Raw genomic sequence first — 20,202 nt, 5'->3', positions numbered from 1 at the left:
TATCTTCTTCTTCTTCTTCAAATAACTGAGAACCAGAAAGAGGAATACAATCTTTACTAAAAGCGAATCCTTTCTACAAAGAGGAAACGAAGCGATGCCCCCAGCGACCCAAAATTGTATGACACCGAGCGTCGCCATGGTTGCAAAGTGATTGATTGCAAACAACAAATCGTCGTGTCGACTCAACTGGGAAGGCGCAGCCGTTTCAGGCAGCCTTTTTGCGCTCACCGAAACCCGTGAGCGCACCGCTTTCCCCCCCACCCGTCCCCAATTCACCCAGTGACTGTGGCACACGACAACCGCCCCGCCGGTGCGCCAACGCGGGCTTAAGGCTTGGACGGTGCGGCCAGCATGCCCTGCACAGAGCCTAACTGGGATGAACGTAGACGTGTGCTGGAAGACTAATGCCTCTTCCCTGCTGAGTTCCCGTCTGCAATGGCTACCATGGTTCTTTTTAGGACAATGTGACAGCTAGAGAGCAGGAGCCCAGGAAACAGCCGGCGGCCATCTTTCGGGGGCCAAGTCACAGGTTGGATTGGTTTGCGCCATAATCTCATTTACTCTGGATTCGTTAACACCCTGAAAATTCCACCTGGGTCAATTTTGCTACGGAAAATGGACGTGCGATCCAGGACTAGAGGTCCTCGGGTGATGTTTAAGGAAGGCATTTCTTCTGGAAACTGATTGTTGGGGGGGGGGCAGAGTACAAGCTTATGGCTTATGGATCTCCCGTGCGACAGCAGTGCACTTAGTGGCACTAGGAATGCACAGCTTATAGAATGTTCTGAGCTCTAAACAGCAGCGCCTGAGCATGCGGTGCCACTGCAAACTGTACTTGTGACAAGCTTGAAAACCCACCCGACTGATAGCAAAGTCCACATGGAGGTAAATCAGCAGGTCCCATTGAGACTGGATCCCATAGAGTCCAGGGAAAGGCACATATAGAGAAGGCACTGGGCGTGTAGGTCCATCATACCAAGTGTGGCCATGATGCCATTGAGTCTTCTACTGAGGCTGAGGCCATCGGTGCTGTGATCTGCAAGAGGTGACGCATGTTGCATGCAGAGGTACCCGATTGGGATCCGGTTCAGCGAATCCAGGTCTGGGAAGGTCCGGTTCAAAATGCCGCCGGACTCTGACAAAGTTTGTCTCTGTTCGTGCTGAGAGCTGTCGCCTCCACCTCTTGGCCCTGAAAGCCTGTTTTTCCCATCTGGTAGCCCTGTAAATGCTAACAGATAAGCTCCTGGGGAAAACGTAGCCATGGCTGCATAGTAATAGATCCCCATAATTCTCAGCCGTTTGCATCCTTGTGCCTTTCTGAATTCTCCTTTTTCCCACTTGTTTGTTCCTGTTGCTTTGTGTTCTGCATGTGTCTTGCTCCCTCTAAAGGTCGATTCAATATTGCACTGCTGTGCATCCAGCATAAAAATCTGCAGTTTGAATCTACAGGGAGATACGCCAAACATAACGGGATGCAAAATCGAAGTGACCACTAGAGGGGGCAAAAGCACTTGCAGAACAAAACCTCCCTCCCTCCAAGCAACAGGAACAGACAAGTAAGAAAAATGTGAATGCGGAAAAAGCCAATAATACCCATACTCTACCTGTAGGCTATCTGCCTGAGTCACACAACTTTACCTGTAGGCTAGCTGCCTGAGTCAAGGGGGTGCAGACCAACTCTCACTGTGTCAGCCTGCTCGGGCCAAGGCAGTGGATCAGAGGCTATTCCACATGACACACTGAAATCAACTCTCTGTCAACGTTCCAGAGAACTCTGGGATTTGTAGTCTGACGGGGGGTGCTAAGGATTAAATTACAGAGTCCTTGTAATTAAAAAAGGAGGAGACAGAGAGAGGGCAGCCATCAACTCTGTGCTTTTGGGGGCGACTTGACGAAGTTCATAAAGGGGCTGGTTAAGGTACAGTCAATACCAGAAAGAGTTTGGAGGTGTCAAGTTCTGGGGAACAGGTGGGTACCCCAGATTAGACAGGACACAAATGGGGAAGGGGTTGGCTTCATTAGCAATCAAGAGGGGACAGCCAATGGGACTGTCTAGGACTGTAAGTCTTAGTTGTCAGGGGATATGAAGTTGTGCTGAATCACAAGAAGTCATCCTCTTTGGCATGTTCTACCGTGGCCAGCGGAATGGAGGCTACGGTGGCCATTGGAGGTCATATCCCATCTAAGGGGGGGTGCTCCTGACAGGGGGTCTCCGGGAGGGTCCTCTGCCCCTTCTGGTTCAGATAAGGCTGGCTTTGCGGGCCACACCGAAAGAGGTGGGCCATCCACGAGCAGTGTGGCAGCCGCTCGCACCATCTGACTCAAGGCTTATCCTGGACCGTGATGCGTCTTGTAGAACCCAGAACATGAGCTTCCCAGTGCCTGGCTAAGGCTGGTTCTTTATCCAGATTCCCCCAAGGACTATGTCTCCCCAGCACCTCCTGGGGGCATTCTGGGGTTTGTTATTCTTTCTCAGTTGGACCTGCTGGTCTTGGTTTGGACCGCCTCCCTGAAGCTGGAAGACAGCCACTGGATTGGGGAAAGGAGGGGCGCTCTTGGGCGAGAGGAAAGCCTAAAATAATCTGGAGGGAGCTAGCTGGGTGGGCGGAGCCCCTGAGGTGACTCGGTCACTTCCGTTTCTGCTCCGCTTGCTGCAGCTTCCGAGAGAGGTTATCGATGCGGACGTTTTTCAGGTGCAAGAGGTGCTCCAGCCGGCGGATCTTCAGCTGCAGGATCTGGGCCGACAGAAGACAGAAAAGAATTCAGTACTCGGTGGCCCCAGCAACTCCCAGAGGAGGGGAAAGGGGGGAAGGCCTTCTGCTGGGACCCAAATGCATGGTGTCAGTTCCTAGGAAACACTTAAAATCCTAGAGTTGGAAGGGACCTCCAGGGTCATCTAGTCCAACCCCCTGCACAATGCAGAAAACTCACAAACACCTCCCCCTAAATTCACAGGATTTTCATTGCTGTCAGATGGCCATCTAGCCTCTGTTTAAAAATCTCCAAGGTAGGAGAGCCCATCACCTCCCGAGGAAGCCTGTTCCACTGAGGAATCATTCTAACAGTTAGGAAGTTCTTCCTAATGTCGGAAACTCTTTTGATTTAATTGTCCACCCGTTGGTTCTGGTCCTGTCTTCTGGGGCCACAGAAAACAATTCCACCCCATCCTCTATATGACAGTCCTTCAAGTACTTGAAGATGGTGATCCTATCACCTCTCAGCCGCCTCCTCTCCAGGCTAAACATCCCCACCTCCTTCAACCTTTCCTCATAGGACTTGGTCTCCAGACCCCTCATCATCTTTGTCGCCCTCCTCTGGATCCATTCCATCTTCTCTACATCCTTCTTAAAATGTGGTGCCCAAAACTGAACCCAAGACTCCAGGTGAGGTCTTACCAGAGCAGAGTAAAGCGATGCCATCACATCACGTGATCTGGACACTAGACTTTTGTTGATACAGATGTTGAAGATGGGGATCCTATCACCTCTCAGCCGCCTCCTCTCCAGGCTAAACATCCCCAGCTCCTTCAACCTTTCCTCACAGGACTTGGTCTCCAGACCCCTCACCATCTGATGGCACCAGGTGGGTAACCGTGTGGGTCTGAAGCAGTAGAACAAAGCAGGAGTCACGTAGCACTTTTGACTCCTGCTTTGTTCATCTGATGGCACTTCACACACGCACACAATGGAAAACGGCTTTCTCCACCTGTGTTTCCATACTGGGTGACGAACAAAGATTTTTACTTAATGGTCTCTGATGGTGACTCAGAACCACTGGCGCTGAGTCACATTCTGCTGACGTGGACGAGATCTGGAAAAGGCACTCTTGGAAGCTAAAGGTAGGCAGAAAGCAGCAAAGGCTGAAGGGAATGTTCCAAAGAGAGCTGCTGGGGCAGGTTGTCACGACTCAGGGGGGTATTAACCAATTGCTGCCACCACTCTGGGTTAAGGGTTGCCCTTGAGAAGGCCCAGAGTTCCTTCCCAAGCCCTTCAGGCCTCTTGTAGCTTAGGCCAAATAATAGCCATTAGGACCAGGCAGAGGGAACAACAACAAAAAGGTTTATTGCAGTGCAATATAAATTAACAAGGTGCATGAAACAGTAAAAGGGGGAAGGGAAAATAAACAAAAGTCCTAAGGTGTCTGAACTTACAGTCCCTAAACTACTAACCAGCACTCACCCTTTCCCTTGGATGAGGGAACTTTCCCCTGCTCAAGCTCTTCAGGCATAGCCTACCTCCAGCTCAGCCTTCCAGGGAAAGAACCCCCACTTCCTGGGCTTGGCCTTTATATTCCCTTCTCAGGCCCCACCCCTCTCTGGGCCTGTTTCCCTCCAAACCCCTTGCTACTCAATCAGAGGGACAGAGGGGATCCTGGGAGATGTAGGCTTTTTCCAGTAACTCCAAAGCAGGCTTCCCTGGGGCCTGCAGGCCTTGCTAGGCCCAGGATCATGACACAGGCAGAAGCCACAATTCTGATCTTTGAGCGCTGAACTGGCGTTGTTTGGGACGGCTATTCTCCACCTGCCCGCTTCCCGCCCTCTCAACCTGCACAGTTCCAGCTACATTGATTACGCCGCACTACGTTCGAGAAAAGACCTCGTAGATGTTCCGTCCCCTGGAACTGCCCGTCGTTTGAGAAACGGGGTGAGCGAAACAACAGCCAGACAAGGCAGGCCAGCAAGGTGGGGCCAGGCCCCCAGGAAGGTGGGGGGAAACAAAGCCATGCAATTCCCAGGAAGACAGAGAAAAACCAGCGACTCTTACCTGGATGGTCTCCTGGCACGCCAACAGGGCTTGCTCACGTTCGGCCAAGTGGAGGCGCAAGGTGGAGTCGGCTTGCCCGAGCTGTCCTTTGGTCCCCCTGGAGGTGAGAAACATCCTGGCAGTCAGTTTGGGCCAAAGCGCCGGGTACCCCTTGCATGTGCTCATCTAAGCAACTTTCTTCCCCCAGAAGAAGAAGAAGAAGACCGCAGGAAACTCTTTTGATTTAATTTCAAGCTATTGGTTCTGGTCCTACCTAGGGTTGCCAAGTCCAATTTAAGAAATATCTGGGGACATTGGGGGCGGAGCCGAGAGCAAGGGTGTGACAAGCATAATTGAACTTCAAGGGAGTTCTGGCCATCACATTTAAGGGGACTGTACAAATGTTTAAATGCCTTCCTTCCATAGGAAATAATGAAGGATAGGGGCACCTTCTTTTGGGGCTCATAGAATTGGACCCCCTGGTCCAATCTTTTTGAAACTTGGGAGGTATTTTGGGGAGAGGCACTAGATGCTATACTGAAAATTTGGTGCCTCTATCTCAAAAAACACCCCCCCAGAGCCCCCGATACCCGCGGATCAATTCCCCATCATTCCCTATGGGAATCGTTCATGGAGGTGCATGATGGCTCTGGGGGCGGGGCTTCCCCCGCCGGCCAGCTGGCTGGGGAAGGGGGGAAGCCTGTAAAACCGGGGGATCCCCCTCTGGGACCTGGGGATTGGGAAGCTTAGTCCTACCATCCGGGGCCACAGAAAACAGTTCCACACCATCTTCTATATGACAGCCCTTCAGGTACTTGAAGACAATGATCATATCGCCTCTCAGCCGCCTCCTCTCCAGGCTAAACATGCCCAGCTCCTTCAACCGGCCTCCTTTCCTATTGTTTGTTCCCAGCTTGTAGAATTATAGGGCCAGAAGACCAGCGTCCTAGACAATGGCCTAGCTTGCCTAGTGGAAGCACACAGTCCATAGCTGCAAAGATAATTACTGAAGACAATAAAAGTACTACATAACCACTCTGTACAATGCTTGTAAATGCTGTGTCAAGCCTTACAAAAGCTTGGCTGACTCGAGAGTAAACACCAATTATAGTCGGCAGTGAACGACGCGAGCACTTGTATACTTGATAAGGTGCAGCCGCTCCTACTTCCGTTGCTCACGTGAATCCAAATGCCAGAGAACCCCGCAGGTTGAAATCAGCGTCTCAAGATTCAAAGTCCCGTATTTGTGGAACAGCAAACGTGTGTTTGCGTGACGCCAGCATTTGAGCCTGACTCGATGTGCAGAAGTGATTGTATCACAGATCATATTGTTGCTGCAATACGCGTGCGCCTGACGAAGCCATCTGGGAAACGGCTTGTTTACCGGTGTGCCGTTGCGCCACGTTTGTTGTTCCACAAATACGGGACTTTGAATCTTGAGACGTTGATTTCAACCTGCGGAATTCTCCGGCATTTGGAGTCACGTGAGCAACGGAAGTAGGAGCGGCTGCTCCTTATCAAGAATACAAGTGCTCGCGCCGTTCACTGCCGACTGTAATCGGTGTTTACTCTCGAGTCAGCTATGCTTTTGTAAGGCTTGACACAGCATTTACAAGCGTTGTATAGAGTGGTTATTTAGTACTTTTATTGTCTTCAATAAATAGCTTTGCAGCTACGGACCGTGTGCTTCCGCTTTTTTATTTTTTAATTTATTATTTATTTATTACTTTAAATTTCTATCCCGCCCTCTCCGCAAGCGGACTCAGGGCGGCTAACAACATGCATTTTTACAATTTAACCCAATAAAACTACAATTTAAAATTATTTAAAACACTTAAACGTTAAAAACATCCCATTGCATTTTTGGTGCTGTGTCACTAGGATATAATTTAACACAAATATGAATTTAAATGATGATCATGGTACTCTGTAACGGTGTAGAGTGGCAGCGCTCTCCCAAATTAGGTTAGATCTCAAAGGCCTGTCGAAACAGTTCCAGTTCTTACATGGTCCCCTTTGTTTGTGTCTAGTTTGCCTAGCAGCAAGGCCGGCCCTGGCTGCAGACAGACTAACATGGCTACCCATCTTGGAGGTCGGAGTCCACGGCATGAAAACCTGCTGAGGTCCTTCTCCAGGCTCCACCCCCCCCCCAAAAAAATCTCCAGGTATTTCCTAATCCAGATTCAGCAACTCTACAGGTTGTATCTTGCTTCTGATACACATCCCACTGACTCGTTGAACCCACAATGCACAGAGATACCCATTTGGCCAGCAAATCATAGACTAATAGAGTTGGAAGGGACCTCCAGGGTCATCCAGTCTAACCCCCTGCACAATGCAGGAAACTCACAAACACCTCCCTCTAAATTCACAGGATCCTCATTGCTGTCAGATGGTCATCCAGCCTCTGTTTAAAAACCTCCAAGGAAGGAGAGCCCACCACCTCCTCAGGAAGCCTGTTCCACTTACTTCTCAGATCCAGGGGATTCCTGGTTGTAGGTCCCCGTGGAGTCCATTTTGGGCTTTGATGAGTAGCCTGTAAGACACAAGAGACACCAATGGAGTGGGACGTGGATTCCCGGCTTCTGCAAGAAAAGCCGCGTCTGGCTGCAGCTGAGCGGGTCCCTGGCTTTTCTCTACTACAGAGAGGCGGCATTCCAAAATGCCTTGAAATGGGAACCCCAATGGGATGCAGGCCATGCAAATCCCCCTGCAGCAATGAAGGAGCAGCACCATTTGCATCACCGCATAAAAAATGACATATTCTATAGCAAGGGTGTCAAATGCGTGGCCCCGGGACCGGATCGGGCCCCTGGCGGGTTCCTAGCAGGTCCACAAGCAAGTCGGCTTTGTTCCTTCTCTCTCTCGCTTCCTTGTCACAGCTTGCTTTGCCAGGCTTGCTCAATTGCACAGGGGATACAGAGCAAAGCCTCTATTTTTTCCATTGGCTGAGGCTCCTCCCTTGGAAGGAAGGGGAGGAGAGATTCCAAGCATTACTTTAGTTGAGTTCTGGAAATGCCCGGCCTTTTTGGAACTTTTTTGCTGCATCATGGGAGCTACGGACATTCCCCTAACGAAAACGAAGGAAGATATTTATGCTGTCAATATTTTGAACTGTCAGAGCCCCGTGGTGCAGAGTGGCAAAGCTGCAGTACTGCAGTCCTAAACTCTGCTCACGACCTGAGTTCAATCCCTGGCGGAAGCTGGGTTTTCAAGTAGCTGGCTCGAGGTTGACTCAGCCTTCCATCCTTCCGAGATCAGTAAAATGAGTCCCCAGCTTGCTGGGGGGAAAGTGTAGATGACTGGGGAAGGCAATGGCAAACCACCCCGTAAAAAGTCTGCCGTGAAAACGCTGTGAAAGCAACGTCACCCCAGAGTTGGAAACGACTGGTGCTTGCACAGGGGACTACCTTTACCTTTTTAATTTGAACTGTATTGTGATGTCCCACCTTCCGTTTTGTATTCTACAGTTTGAAGTTCTGTATTTTTGGAATATTATCATTGTTATCAAAGATTTCAGGTTTTCACGGCTGGTAACATCATTAGGGTTTGTAGAATCTTTCGGGCTCAAGTGCCGTGTTCTACTAGAGAAAGTTTTTCTTCCAGACATTTGTTCCCGGCTGCAGAGAACATCCTCAGTGGCGTTGCAGCCGGAACAGGCCTGCTCCAGCTGCAACGCCACTGAGGATGTTCTCCGCAGCCGAGAACGAAACGTCTGGAAGAAAAACTTTCTCCAGTAGAACACGGCACTTGAGCCCGAAAGATTCTACAAACCCTAATTATCATTGTCGCTTCAAGCTATTAATAGACGTGTAAGCACTTCACGATAATAGTGTTAACTGTGAAGAAGGAGAAGAAAACGACGACGTTGGATTTATATTCCGCCCTCCACTCAGAGTAGCTCACAATCTCCTTTCCCTTCCTCCTCCACAACAAACACCCTGTGAAATGGGTGTGGCTGAAAGAGCTCTCACAGAACCTGCCCTTTCAAAGACAGCTCTGCAAGAGCTATGGCTGAACCAAGGCCATTCCAGCAGCTTTAAGTGCAGGACTGGATCAAACCCGGTTCTCCCAGATAAGAGTCTGCGCACTTCACCACTACACCAAACTGACTGTGCCTTTCTCCCCTCCCTCCACCTGGAGGTTGGCAACACTCTCTGGTGAACTGGGCTGGAAACAAGAAAGCTCCGTTCTCACTCCTCCTACCTGTGTCCAGATAGTTGCTCTCTTCCAGCGTCGAGCGCATTCCCAGCTCCTGCAACAAGAACCAGAGAAGGGTGACTGTTTGCGTGCCCAGGGCTTGCAGTCCCTTTCCTCTGGGAACGCTCATCCAAGCATCCCTTCCCCCTATACCATGCTGCTCTGCTTTCCCCGTGAACCGGCCACCTGCAGCGAGCATATGGAGAGTCCCAGAGGAGAGGCCGAAGTCTGGCTGCCCTTTGGCAGAGCCAAGAGAAGCCCTGAAGCAGCAGAAGCAGCAGCCAGTAAGCAAATCTGCAAGCGACTGAAGAACAGCGACGCAAAGCAATCTAGGGAAGGAAGCTGGGGGGAGAGGCCACTTGGAGGGAGAACCGATTCCAGGTTTGGCAGGTAGGCAGGGCACCCCTCCCTTCCTCTTCCCACCACCACTGCAGCTGTCTCCTTCCTTCCTTCCTTCCTTCCTTCCTTCCTTCCTTCCTTCCTTCCTTCCTTCCTTCCTCCCTCCCTCCTTTCCTTCCTTCCTTCCTCCCCCTCCCTCCCTTCCATCCCTCCCTCCTTCCTTCCTCCCTCCCTCCCTTCTTTCCTCCCTTCCTCCCTCCCCCTCCCTTCCTTCCATCCATCCCTCCTTCCTTCCTTCCTCCCTTCCTCCCTCCCCCTCCCTCCCTTCCATCCCTCCCTCCCTCCTTCCTTCCTCCCTCCCTTCTTTCCTTCCTTCCTTCTTTCCTTCCTCCCTTCCTCCCCCTCCCTCCCTTCCATCCATCCATCCCTCCTTCCATCCATCCCTCCTTCCATCCCTCCCTCCTTCCTTCCTCCCTCCCTCCCTTCCTTCCTTCTTTCCTTCCTCCCTTCCTCCCTCCCCCTCCCTCCCTTCCATCCATCCATCCCTCCTTCCATCCATCCCTCCTTCCATCCCTCCCTCCTTCCTTCCTCCCTCCCTCCCTTCCTTCCTTCCTTCCTTCCTCCCTTCCTCCCTCCCTCCCCCTCCCTCCCTTCCATCCCTCCCTCCCTCCTTCCTTCCTTCCTCCCTCCCTTCTTTCCTTCCTTCTTTCCTTCCTCCCTTCCTCCCCCTCCCTCCCTTCCATCCATCCATCCCTCCTTCCATCCATCCCTCCTTCCATCCCTCCCTCCTTCCTTCCTCCCTCCCTCCCTTCCTTCTTTCCTTCCTCCCTTCCTCCCTCCCCCTCCCTCCCTTCCATCCATCCATCCCTCCTTCCATCCATCCCTCCTTCCATCCATCCCTCCTTCCATCCCTCCCTCCTTCCTTCCTCCCTCCCTCCCTTCCTTCCTTCCTTCCTCCCTTCCTCCCTCCCCCTCCCTCCCTTCCATCCCTCCCTCCCTCCTTCCTTCCTCCCTCCCTTCTTTCCTTCCTTCCTTCCTTCCTCCCTTCCTCCCTTCCTCCCCCTCCCTCCCTTCCATCCATCCATCCCTCCTTCCATCCATCCCTCCTTCCTTCCTTCCTTCCTCCCTTCTTTCCTTCCTTCCTTCTTTCCTTCCTCCCTTCCTCCCCCTCCCTCCCTTCCATCCATCCATCCCTCCTTCCATCCATCCCTCCTTCCTTCCTTCCTTCCTTCCTCCCTCCCTCCCTCCCTCCCTCCCTTCCTTCCTTCCTTCCTTCCTTCCTTCCTCCCTCCCTCCCTTCCTTCCTTTCTTTCTCCCTCCCTCCCTCCCTCCCTTCCCACCCACCTCATGCCTCCCACCTGCCTAGATGTCCTTCCTCTGCCCAGAGGCGAGACTTCTCACTGCCAGTGATCGCAGTGGCCTGCACTGCCTTCAGCCATTTCCCCAGAGGCCTGCAGCATCGTGTGCATCTGGAAGCACGGGTGGTGGAGCGTGAGCAAGCGACTGGGGGGGGGGGGGGTCGGTAACCCACAGACACCCCGGGCCCTGGCAGCTTGGAGAGGATACATCAGAAACCATGATGGATTTGTTGTTGAAGCCTGGAGTTCATTAGCTGTTGTAGATTTTCTGGGCTGTATGGCCGTGGTCTTGGCATAGTAATACTTGATGTTTCACCAGCTGCTGTGACTGGCATCCTCAGAGGTATAACGCAGAAAGAGAGAGTTCTCTCTGTGTCAAAGTGAGAGGGAAGAAGAAGAAACCGTAGGAATTTGCTCAAGAAGGGAGGGGTCGGGCTGAGTCATTATAGAAATTTCCAGGCTGTGACATGTTAATGGAGGAGCTTTCCTGAGGAAGTTATTTGGTATATGGAGCTTTCCTGAGGGGGTTCTTTGGTATATGGAGCTTTCCTGAGGAGGTTCTTTGATATATGGAGCTTTCCTGAGGAGGTTCTTTGGTATATGGAGCTTTCCTGAGGAGGTTCTTTGCATATAGAATGGCTGTTGGAATTCTAATCTTATCTGTAGTGCTGTTGTAACCTGTAGAGCATTTTGTGTTTTTCAGGGCTGAAAATGGCTGACTCAGAGAGGAACGCTATCATTCTGCGTACTGCCTCTGAGGATGCTGATCACAGCTGCTGGCAAATCGTCAGGAACTGCTATGCCAAGACCATGGTCATAAAGCCCGGAAAATCTACAACACCTCATGATGGATTTGATTCCCTCCAGCAAGTGGCAGCAGCGCTCCCTCTACCCCAACCCCCTTGCATTGTGTATGCTACCAGCCTGGGCTCTGGGAAGAGGGAGCAGACCAAGGGTGGCTCTGGCAGGGTTGGCTGGGGTTGGGGGGAAGCCAGGAACGCCCCTTCAGCTGGTAAGGAAGCTCTTACAGAAATACGACTGAAGCCGAGAAGTTGCCCACTTAGGACTGCCAGACTTCTGTTCTGAAAAGACGGGTCAGTTTAGAACCCTGGGGCCCAACTGGTGGAGCTGAGAACTGCGGAGTTGAAGCTCTCTCAGTATTCCAGAGAGGAATCCAGGAGTTTACAGGACTCCCAGCTTAGGACAGGGTCTCCTGGAGGACGGTGTAGAATAACAGAGTTGGAAGGGACCTCCAGGGTCATCTAGTCCAACCCTCACACAATGCAAGAAACTTATCTTTCCCCCTACAGCTGCGGTGACTCCTGCTCTAGGCCCAGAAGATGGTTAAAAACACACACACACACATATGAACATAAGAGAAGCCCTGTTGGATCAGGCCAGGGGCCCATCAAGTCCAACACTCTGTGTCACACAGTTGCCGAAAAACCCAGGTGCCATCAGGAGGTCCACCAGTGGGGCCAGGACACTAGATGCCCTCCCACTGTTGCCTCCCCCAACCACCAAGAATACAGAGCATCACTGCCCCAGACAGAAGAACATAAGAGAAGCCCTGTTGGATCAGGCCAATGGCCCATCCAGTCCAACACTCTGTGTCACGTAAGAACATAAGAGAAGCCTGTTGGATCAGGCCAATGGCCCATCCAGTCCAACACTCTGTGTCACATAAGAACATAAGAGAAGCCATGTTGGATCAGGCCAATAGCCCATCCAGTCCAACACTCTGTGTCACATAAGAGAAGCCCTGTTGGATAAGGCCAATGGCCCATCCAGTCCAATACTCTGTGTCACATAACATAAGAGAAGCCCTGTTGGATCAGGCCACTGGCCCATCCAGTCCAACACTCTGTCACATAAGAACATAAGAGAAGCCCTGATGGATCAGGCCAGTGGCCCATCCAGTCCAACACTCTGTGTCACATAGTGGCCAAAAAACCCAGGTGCCAGCAGGAGGTCCATCAGTGGGACCAGGACACTAGATGCCCTCCCACTGTTGCCTCCCCCAACTACCAAGAATACAGAGCATCACTGCCCCATTCTTTAACCACTGCACTGAACATAAGAACGTAAGAGAAGCCATGTTGGATCACGCCAATGGCCCATCCAGTCCCAACACTCTGTGTCACACAGTGGCCAAAAAACCCAGGTGCCATCAGGAGGTCCACCAGTGGGGCCAGGACACTAGATGTCCTCCTACTGTTGCCTCCCCCAAGCAGCAAGAATACAGAGCATCACTGCCCCAGACAGAAGAACATAAGAGAAGCCCTGTTGGATCAGGCCAATGGTCCATCCAGTCCAACACTCTGTGTTACACAGTGGCCAAAAAACCCAGGTGCCAGCAGGAGGTCCATCAGTGGGACCAGGACACTAGATGCCCTCCCACTGTTGCCTCCCCCAACTACCAAGAATACAGAGCATCACTGCCCCATTTTTTAACCACTGCACTGAACATAAGAACGTAAGAGAAGCCATGTTGGATCACGCCAATGGCCCATCCAGTCCCAACACTCTGTGTCACACAGTGGCCAAAAAAACCCAGGTGCCATCAGGAGGTCCACCAGTGGGGCCAGGACACTAGATGTCCTCCTACTGTTGCCTCCCCCAAGCAGCAAGAATACAGAGCATCACTGCCTCAGATAGAGAGTTCTATCTATAAGAACATAAGAGAAGCCCTGCTGGATCAGGCCAATGGCCCATCCAGTCCAACACTCTGACACACAGTGGCCAAAAAACTCAGGTACCATCAGGAGGTACACCAGTGGGGCTAGAAGCCCTTCCACTGTCCCCCTCCCCAAGCACCAAGAATACAGAGCATCACTTGCCCCAGACAGAGAGTTCCAACAATACACTGCGGCTAAGGCTCACTGATGGACCTCTGATCCACGCAGGATTGCTGGGCAAACTGGCCTGGAGGAAAATTGCTGCCTGACCCCGAAGTGGTAAACACAGCATTCCCTGGGCATGTAAGAAAGGCTTTGGCTTTCTTGCCTTAGCTCTTGGGCTACCTGAAGGCATCTTGGCTGGTTGCTGTTGGAAATGGGAGGCTTCATGGTCCTAGGCTAACCCAGGAGAGTTCTTTGTCAGATTCTTCTGCATCACAAAAAGCTGGATCTTCAACCTGATTAGCCTGTTTACTTGGAAATAAGCCCAGCTGAAATGCAAAGGCTGCATATTGCATTGATTTATATCTGGTAAGGCACTGCCTATATTTATAGTAATCTGGCCTTAGACAGTATTTTGTTTGCACTGTTCTCTAATTCTGCAGTGCCAATACAGCACCACAGTTGACTGGTTGTCTTCGACTGACTGCGTGCCCTGTTCGTTTCATATTTGTAATCTGCTATGAGACTCAGCCAGAGAGGTAGACTGTGGATAAAGCTAGCAAAAGAAAATAAATTCTTTAACCACTGCATTGAACATAAGAACGTAAGAGAAGCCATCTTGGATCAGGCCAATGGCCCATCCAGTCCCAACACTCTGTGTCACATAAGAACATGAGAGAAGCCCTGTTGGATCAGGCCAATGGCCCATTCTGTCCAACACTCTGTGTCACATAAGAACATAAGAGAAGCCCTGTTGGATCAGGCCACTGGCCCATCCAGTCCCAACACTCTGTGTCACATAAGAACATAAGAGAAGCCCTGTTGGATCAGGCCACTGGCCCATCCAGTCCCAACACTCTGTGTCACACAGTGGCTAAAAAAACCAGGGGCCATCAAGAGGTCCACCAGTGGGGCCAGGACACTAGAAGCCCTCCCACTGTTGCCCCCTCCTCAAGCACCAAGAATACAGAGCATCACTGCCCCAGACAGAGAGTCCCAAAGATAAGATATGGCTAAGAGCCACTGATGGACCTCAGCTCCAGACGTTGATCCAATCCCCTCTTGAAGCTATCTATTCTTGTAGTCGCCACCACTTCCTGTGGCTGGGAATTCCACGTGTTAATCCCTGGTCGAAGAAGTACTTCCTTTTATCCATTCGAACTCGACTGCTCAGCAGTTTCATTAAGTACCCACTAGTTCTTCTATTGTGAGAAAGGGAGAAAAGTACTTCTTTCTCTACCTTCTCCATCCCATGCATAATCTTGTAAACCTCTATCATGTCACCCCTCAGTCGATATTTCTCCAAGCTAAAGAGCCCCAAGCGTTTTAACCTTTCTTCATAGGGAAAGTGTTCCAAACCTTTAATCATTCTAGCTGCCCTTTTCTGCACATTTTCCAATGCTATAATATCCTTTTTGAGGTGCAGTGACCAGAATTGTACACAGTACTCCAAATGAGGCCACACCATCGATTTATACAGGGGCATTATGATACTGGCTGATTTGTTTTCCAAATCCTTTCCTAATAAACCCCAGCATAGTGTTGGCCTGTTCAATGAGGTATCTACCACAACTCCAAGATCTCTCTCTTGGTCAGTCTCCACCAGTTCAGTATTCTGTCTTTTCTCCAAGACAACCAGGGAGGTTGACACAGTTTCCGCATCTTGCTGCTTTGCCCTCACAACATCTTTGTGAGGTGGGCTAGATTGAGAAACTGATGGGGTCCTTCAGTGAGCTTCAGGGCAGAACAGGGATTTGAATGCAAGCCCCGCGGCTTGGTTCAGCGGGACAGAAAGAAAGGAGCAAGCGGGAGATTCAAAGCAGGGGGAAAAGACCAAGGCTGAGACCTCAGGTGGTGGAGATGAAAAGGTGCAGAGGCTGCAGGAGTCCACTGGGGTGGGTGGACGGCCCTAGAAAGAAGCAAAAAGCATGAAAGAAAAATCCCAGGAGCTTTGAACTGACGCATGGTCATTTCCCAAAAGCCGTCCTGCATGGGCCGCATGCCCCGTCCCACCCATCCCCACACTGTCTCTTCCCTGGGGCACATTAAGAACATAAGAGAAGCCCTGTTGGATCAGGTCAGTGGCCCATCCAGTCCAACACTCTGTGTCACATAAGAACATAAGAGAAGCCCTGTTGGATCAGGCCAATGGCCCATCCAGTCCAACACTCTGTGTCACATAAGAACATAAGAGAAGCCCTGTTGGATCAGGCCAGTGGCCCATCCAGTCCAACACTCTGTGTCACAAAAGAACATAAGAGAAGCCCTGTTGGATCAGGCCAGTGGCCCATCCAGTCCAACACTCTGTGTCACATAGTGGCCAAAAAAAAATTATACACACACACACATACACTGTGGCTAATAGCCAATGATGGACCTCTGCTCCATATTTTTATCCAATCCCCTCTTGAAGTTGGCTATGCTTGTAGCCGCCACCACCTCCTGTGGCAGTGAATTCCACATGTTAATCACCCTTTGGGTGAGGAAATACTTCCTTTTATCCGTTTCAACCCGACTGCTCAGCAATTTCATTGAATGCCCACGAGTTCTTGTATTGTGAGAAAGGGAGAAAAGGACTTCTTTCTCTACTTTCTCCATCCCATGCATTATCTTGTAAACCTCTATCATGTCACCCCACATGCGATGTTTCTCCAAGCTAAAGAGCCCCAAGAATTCCAACCTTTCTTCACAGGGAAAGTGTTCCAAATCTTTAATCATTCTAGTTGCCCTTTTCTGGACTTTCTCCAATGCTATAATATCCTTTTTGAGGTGCGGCGACCAGAACTGCACACAGTACTCCAAATGAGACCGCACCATCGATTTATACAGGGGCATTATGATACTGGCTGATTTGTTATCAATTCCCTTCCTAATAATTCCCAGCATGGCGTTGGCCTTTTTTTATTGCAATCGCACACTGTCTTGACATTTTCAGTGAGTTATCTACCACGACCCCAAGATCTCTCTCTTGGTCAGTCTCTGCCAGTTCACACCCCATCAACTTATATTTGTAGCTGGGATTCTTGGCCCCAATGTGCATTACTTTTCACTTGGCCACATTGAACCTCATCTGCCATGTTGACACCCACTCACCCAGCCTCAACAGATCCCTTTGGAGTTCCTCACAATCCTCTCTGGTTCTCACCACCCTGAACAATTTAGTGTCATCTGCAAACCTGGCCACTTCACTGCTCACTCCCAACTCCAGATCATTTATGAACAAGTTAAAGAGCATAGGACCCAGTACCACGCCCTGCGGCACCCCACTGCTTACCATTCTCCACGGCGAAGACTGCCCATTTATACTCACTCTCTGCTTCCTATTACTCAGCCAGTTTTTGATCCACAAGAGGACCTGTCCTTTTACTCCATGACTCTCGAGCTTTCTAAGGAGCCCTTGATGAGGAACTTTATCAAAAGCTTTCTCGAAGTCAAGGTAAACAACATCTATTGGGTCTCCTTTGTCCACATGTTTGTTCACCCCCTCAAAGAAATGTAACAGGTTAGTGAGGCAAGATCTTCCCTTACAGAACCCATGCTGAGTCTTCCTCAATAACCCATGTTCATCAATGTGCCTACTCATTCTGTCCTTGATAATGGTTTCTACCAACTTTCCTGGTTTTGAAGTCGGACTGATTGGCCTGTAATTTCCCAGATCTCCTCTGCAACCCTTTTTAAAGATGGGGGTGACATTTGCTACCTTCCAGTTCTCAGGAACGGAGGAAAATTTCAATGAAAGATTACAGATTTTTGTTAGAAGATCCACAAGTTCAACTTTGAGTTCTTTCAGAACTCTCGGATGTATGCCATCCGGACCCGGTGACTTATTAGTTTTTAATTTGTCTATCAGTTGTAGGACCTCCTCTTTTGTCACCTCAATCTGACTCAGGTCTTTCAACACCCCTTCCAAAATTAGTGGTTCTGGAGCGGGCAAACACTTCTCATCTTCCACAGTGAAGACGGAGGCAAAAATTCATTCAGCTTCTCAGCCATTTCCCTATCCTCCTTCAGTAATCCTTTTTCCCTTTGGTCATCCAAGGGCCCCACTGCCTCCCTGGCTGGTTTCCTGCTTCTAATACATTTGAAGAAATTTTTATTGTTGGTCTTTATGTTTTTTGCAATATGCTCCTCATAGTCCCTTTTTGCCTGCCTGATCACAGTCTTGCATTTGATTTGCCACAACCTGTGTTCCCTTTTATTAATCTCACTCGGACTGGTTTTCCACCGCTTAAAGGAGTCCTTCTTACCTTTTACAGCTTCCATTACTTTGTTTGTTAACCATGTTAACCATGCAACCATTTTCTTATAGCTGTTTGTGCCTTTCCTAACTTGTGGTATATATTTTATCTGAGCTTCTAGTATTGTAGTTTTAAATAGCCTCCAAGCTTCCCAAGGGTTTTGACCGTATTTACCTTTCCTTTCAGTTTCCTCTTCACATGCCTCCTCATCTCAGAGAATTTACCCCTTTTAAAGTTAAATGTGGTTGTGCCAGTCTTTTGGGGCAACTCCCTATTTATACAAATGGTGAAATCAATAATTTTATGGTCACTGCTCCCAAGCAGTGCGATCACTTTTACATCTCTCACCAAGTCTTGGGCATTACTTAGGACCAAATCCAGGATCGCCCCACCCCTGGTAGGTTCTGAGACCATCTGCTCCATAGCACAGTCATTGAGAGCATCAAGAAACTCAATCTCTTTCTCTCGACCAGAACACATATTGACCCAATCAATCTGCGGGTAGTTAAAATCACCTATTACGTCACAGTTTTTACGTTTAGCCGCTATCTTTAATACTTCTATCATATTATAATCGTCCTCTATCTTTTGATTTGGTGGGCGATGACAAACTCCCATAGTTAAATTTCCTTTTGGGCCCTCTATTTCAACCCAAAGCATTTCTAGAAGGGAATCTAATTCTCTGACCTCAGTCTTACTGGACCGTATATTCTCTCTGACATACAGAGCCACCCCACCTCCAACCCTTCCCTTCCTATCCTTCTGATATAATTTATATCCAGGAATCACCGTGTCCCACTGATTCTCCTCATCCCACCAAGTTTCTGAAATTCCCACAATGTCTATGTTTTCTCCCAACACATCCCACCAAGTTTCTGAAATTCCCAACAATGTCTATGTTTTCTCCCAAACATTCCAATTCACCAATTTTACTTCGAACACTTCTAGCATTTGCATACAAACATCTATAATTTCCCAGGCAAGCTAGGCCTGCAACCTTCCTCCTGCCGCCTCGAGACTTTGGCAGACAGTACATACTGTTTGTCACCATCACAGTGGACAACTCTGATCCATTACCCAGTAGGAAAGTAACAGCTAACCCTTCATCTCTTTGAGATGAGTCCTCCCGAACTAGAGACATTTCATCTCCTGTCAGCTTTCCCCCAAGATTTAGTTTAAAAACTGCTCTGCCATCTTTTTGATTTTAAGCGCCAGCAGCCTGGTTCCATCTGGGGACAAGTGGAGACTGTCTCTTTTGTACAGCTCCCGCTTGTTCCAGAAAGCATCCCAGTGCCTAACAAACTTAAACCCTTCCTCCTTGCACCATCGTCTCATCCACACATTGAGACTTCTAATTTGTGCCTGTCTCTCCTGCCCTGGAATTCCCACAATGTCTATGTTTTCTCCCAACACATCCCACCAACAAACAAAGTAATGGAAGCTCCTGCCCTGGAACAGGTAGCACTTCTGAGAAGGCTACCTTGGAGGTCTTGGCCTTAAGTCTCCCTCCTAGCAGCCTAAATTTTTCCTCCAGGACCTCACGACTGCATTTCCCCACATCGTTGGTGCCAACATGCACCACGACCACTGGCTCCTCCCCAGCACTGTCTATCAGTCTATCTACTACACGCGTAATATCCGCTACCTTTGCACCAGGCAAGCAAGTCACCATACGGTCAGTTCGCGGTTTTGCCGCCCAGCTGTCTACTTGCCTAAGGATCGAATCACCAACTACCAAGACCCACCCCCCCTTCCCAGGGATGGTTCCTTGGTGCAAAAGGATTCCCACTCACCAATTGAAGAAGAGGTCCCTTCTGAGGGTGCATTTCCCTTATCCTCAGCACGGTGCCCTGTTCCCTCTCGACCCTCACGCTCCCTGGCAGCAATGGGGCTGCCACGTTCAGAGAGGGGCTCAGCTAATACGCCCCTGAGAGTCTTCCCCATGTGCCTAACTGACCATCTCTGCTTCTCCAGGGCAGTCACCTCGGCCTCAAGGGTATGAACTCGTTCTCTGAGGACCAGGAGCTCCTTGCATTGTGCACACACCCAAGACTTCTGTCCTGTGGGCAGATAGTCATACATGAGACACTCAGTGCAAAACACTGGAAAGCCCCCACCCCCTGCTGGCATTCTACACAAGGAAATTTGGGATCTGGGTTCCTGGTCCTTACAGAGCCCCCAGGCCAAGAGCCCTTTAGCTCTTGCCCTTTGGCTTGCGCCAACGGCTCGCGCCTTTGGCAAGGCGCAGCTTAAAATGCAAAGAGGGTGGGGAGCACTGCCACTCCTAAGCAATCAGCAACGATCACTTTCAATCACCTTCACCTTCAGCCCACTCAACCAAACAAACAGCAGTTCCCCAGCTACTACAACTCAGCTGTCTCAGCTTATCTCAGAGCTGCTCTGCTCTCCCTCAGACCTCTCTGAGATGTGCTCAGCCTTTGGCAAGACGCAGCTTAAAATGCAAAGAGGGTGGGGAGCACTGCCA

The 20,202-nt window shown here is 50.1% G+C and overlaps 1 protein-coding gene across 1 annotated transcript in view; it reads right to left on the bottom strand.

The window, feature by feature from the left end:
• Positions 1–2,615: 2,615 nt before the first annotated feature.
• SPEF1 (sperm flagellar 1) overlaps positions 2,616–20,202 on the bottom strand; it is a 34,586-nt gene continuing 16,999 nt past the window's right edge. Inside the window, exons 4-7 of the mRNA XM_060247218.1 lie at positions 8,949–8,997; positions 7,212–7,278; positions 4,764–4,860; positions 2,616–2,735 (exon numbers count right to left, since the gene is read on the bottom strand). Of these exons, the coding sequence (XP_060103201.1) occupies positions 2,628–2,735; positions 4,764–4,860; positions 7,212–7,278; positions 8,949–8,997 (321 nt within the window). The 3' untranslated portion in view covers positions 2,616–2,627. The remainder of the gene's footprint in view (positions 2,736–4,763; positions 4,861–7,211; positions 7,279–8,948; positions 8,998–20,202) is intronic.

Source organism: Heteronotia binoei, chromosome 9, assembly GCF_032191835.1.
Source record: "Heteronotia binoei isolate CCM8104 ecotype False Entrance Well chromosome 9, APGP_CSIRO_Hbin_v1, whole genome shotgun sequence".
In the NCBI taxonomy this organism is placed as follows: Eukaryota; Metazoa; Chordata; class Lepidosauria; order Squamata; family Gekkonidae; genus Heteronotia; species Heteronotia binoei.
Note: the sequence above shows the minus strand (reverse complement) of the source record. Positions and strands in the feature narration are given on the sequence as shown.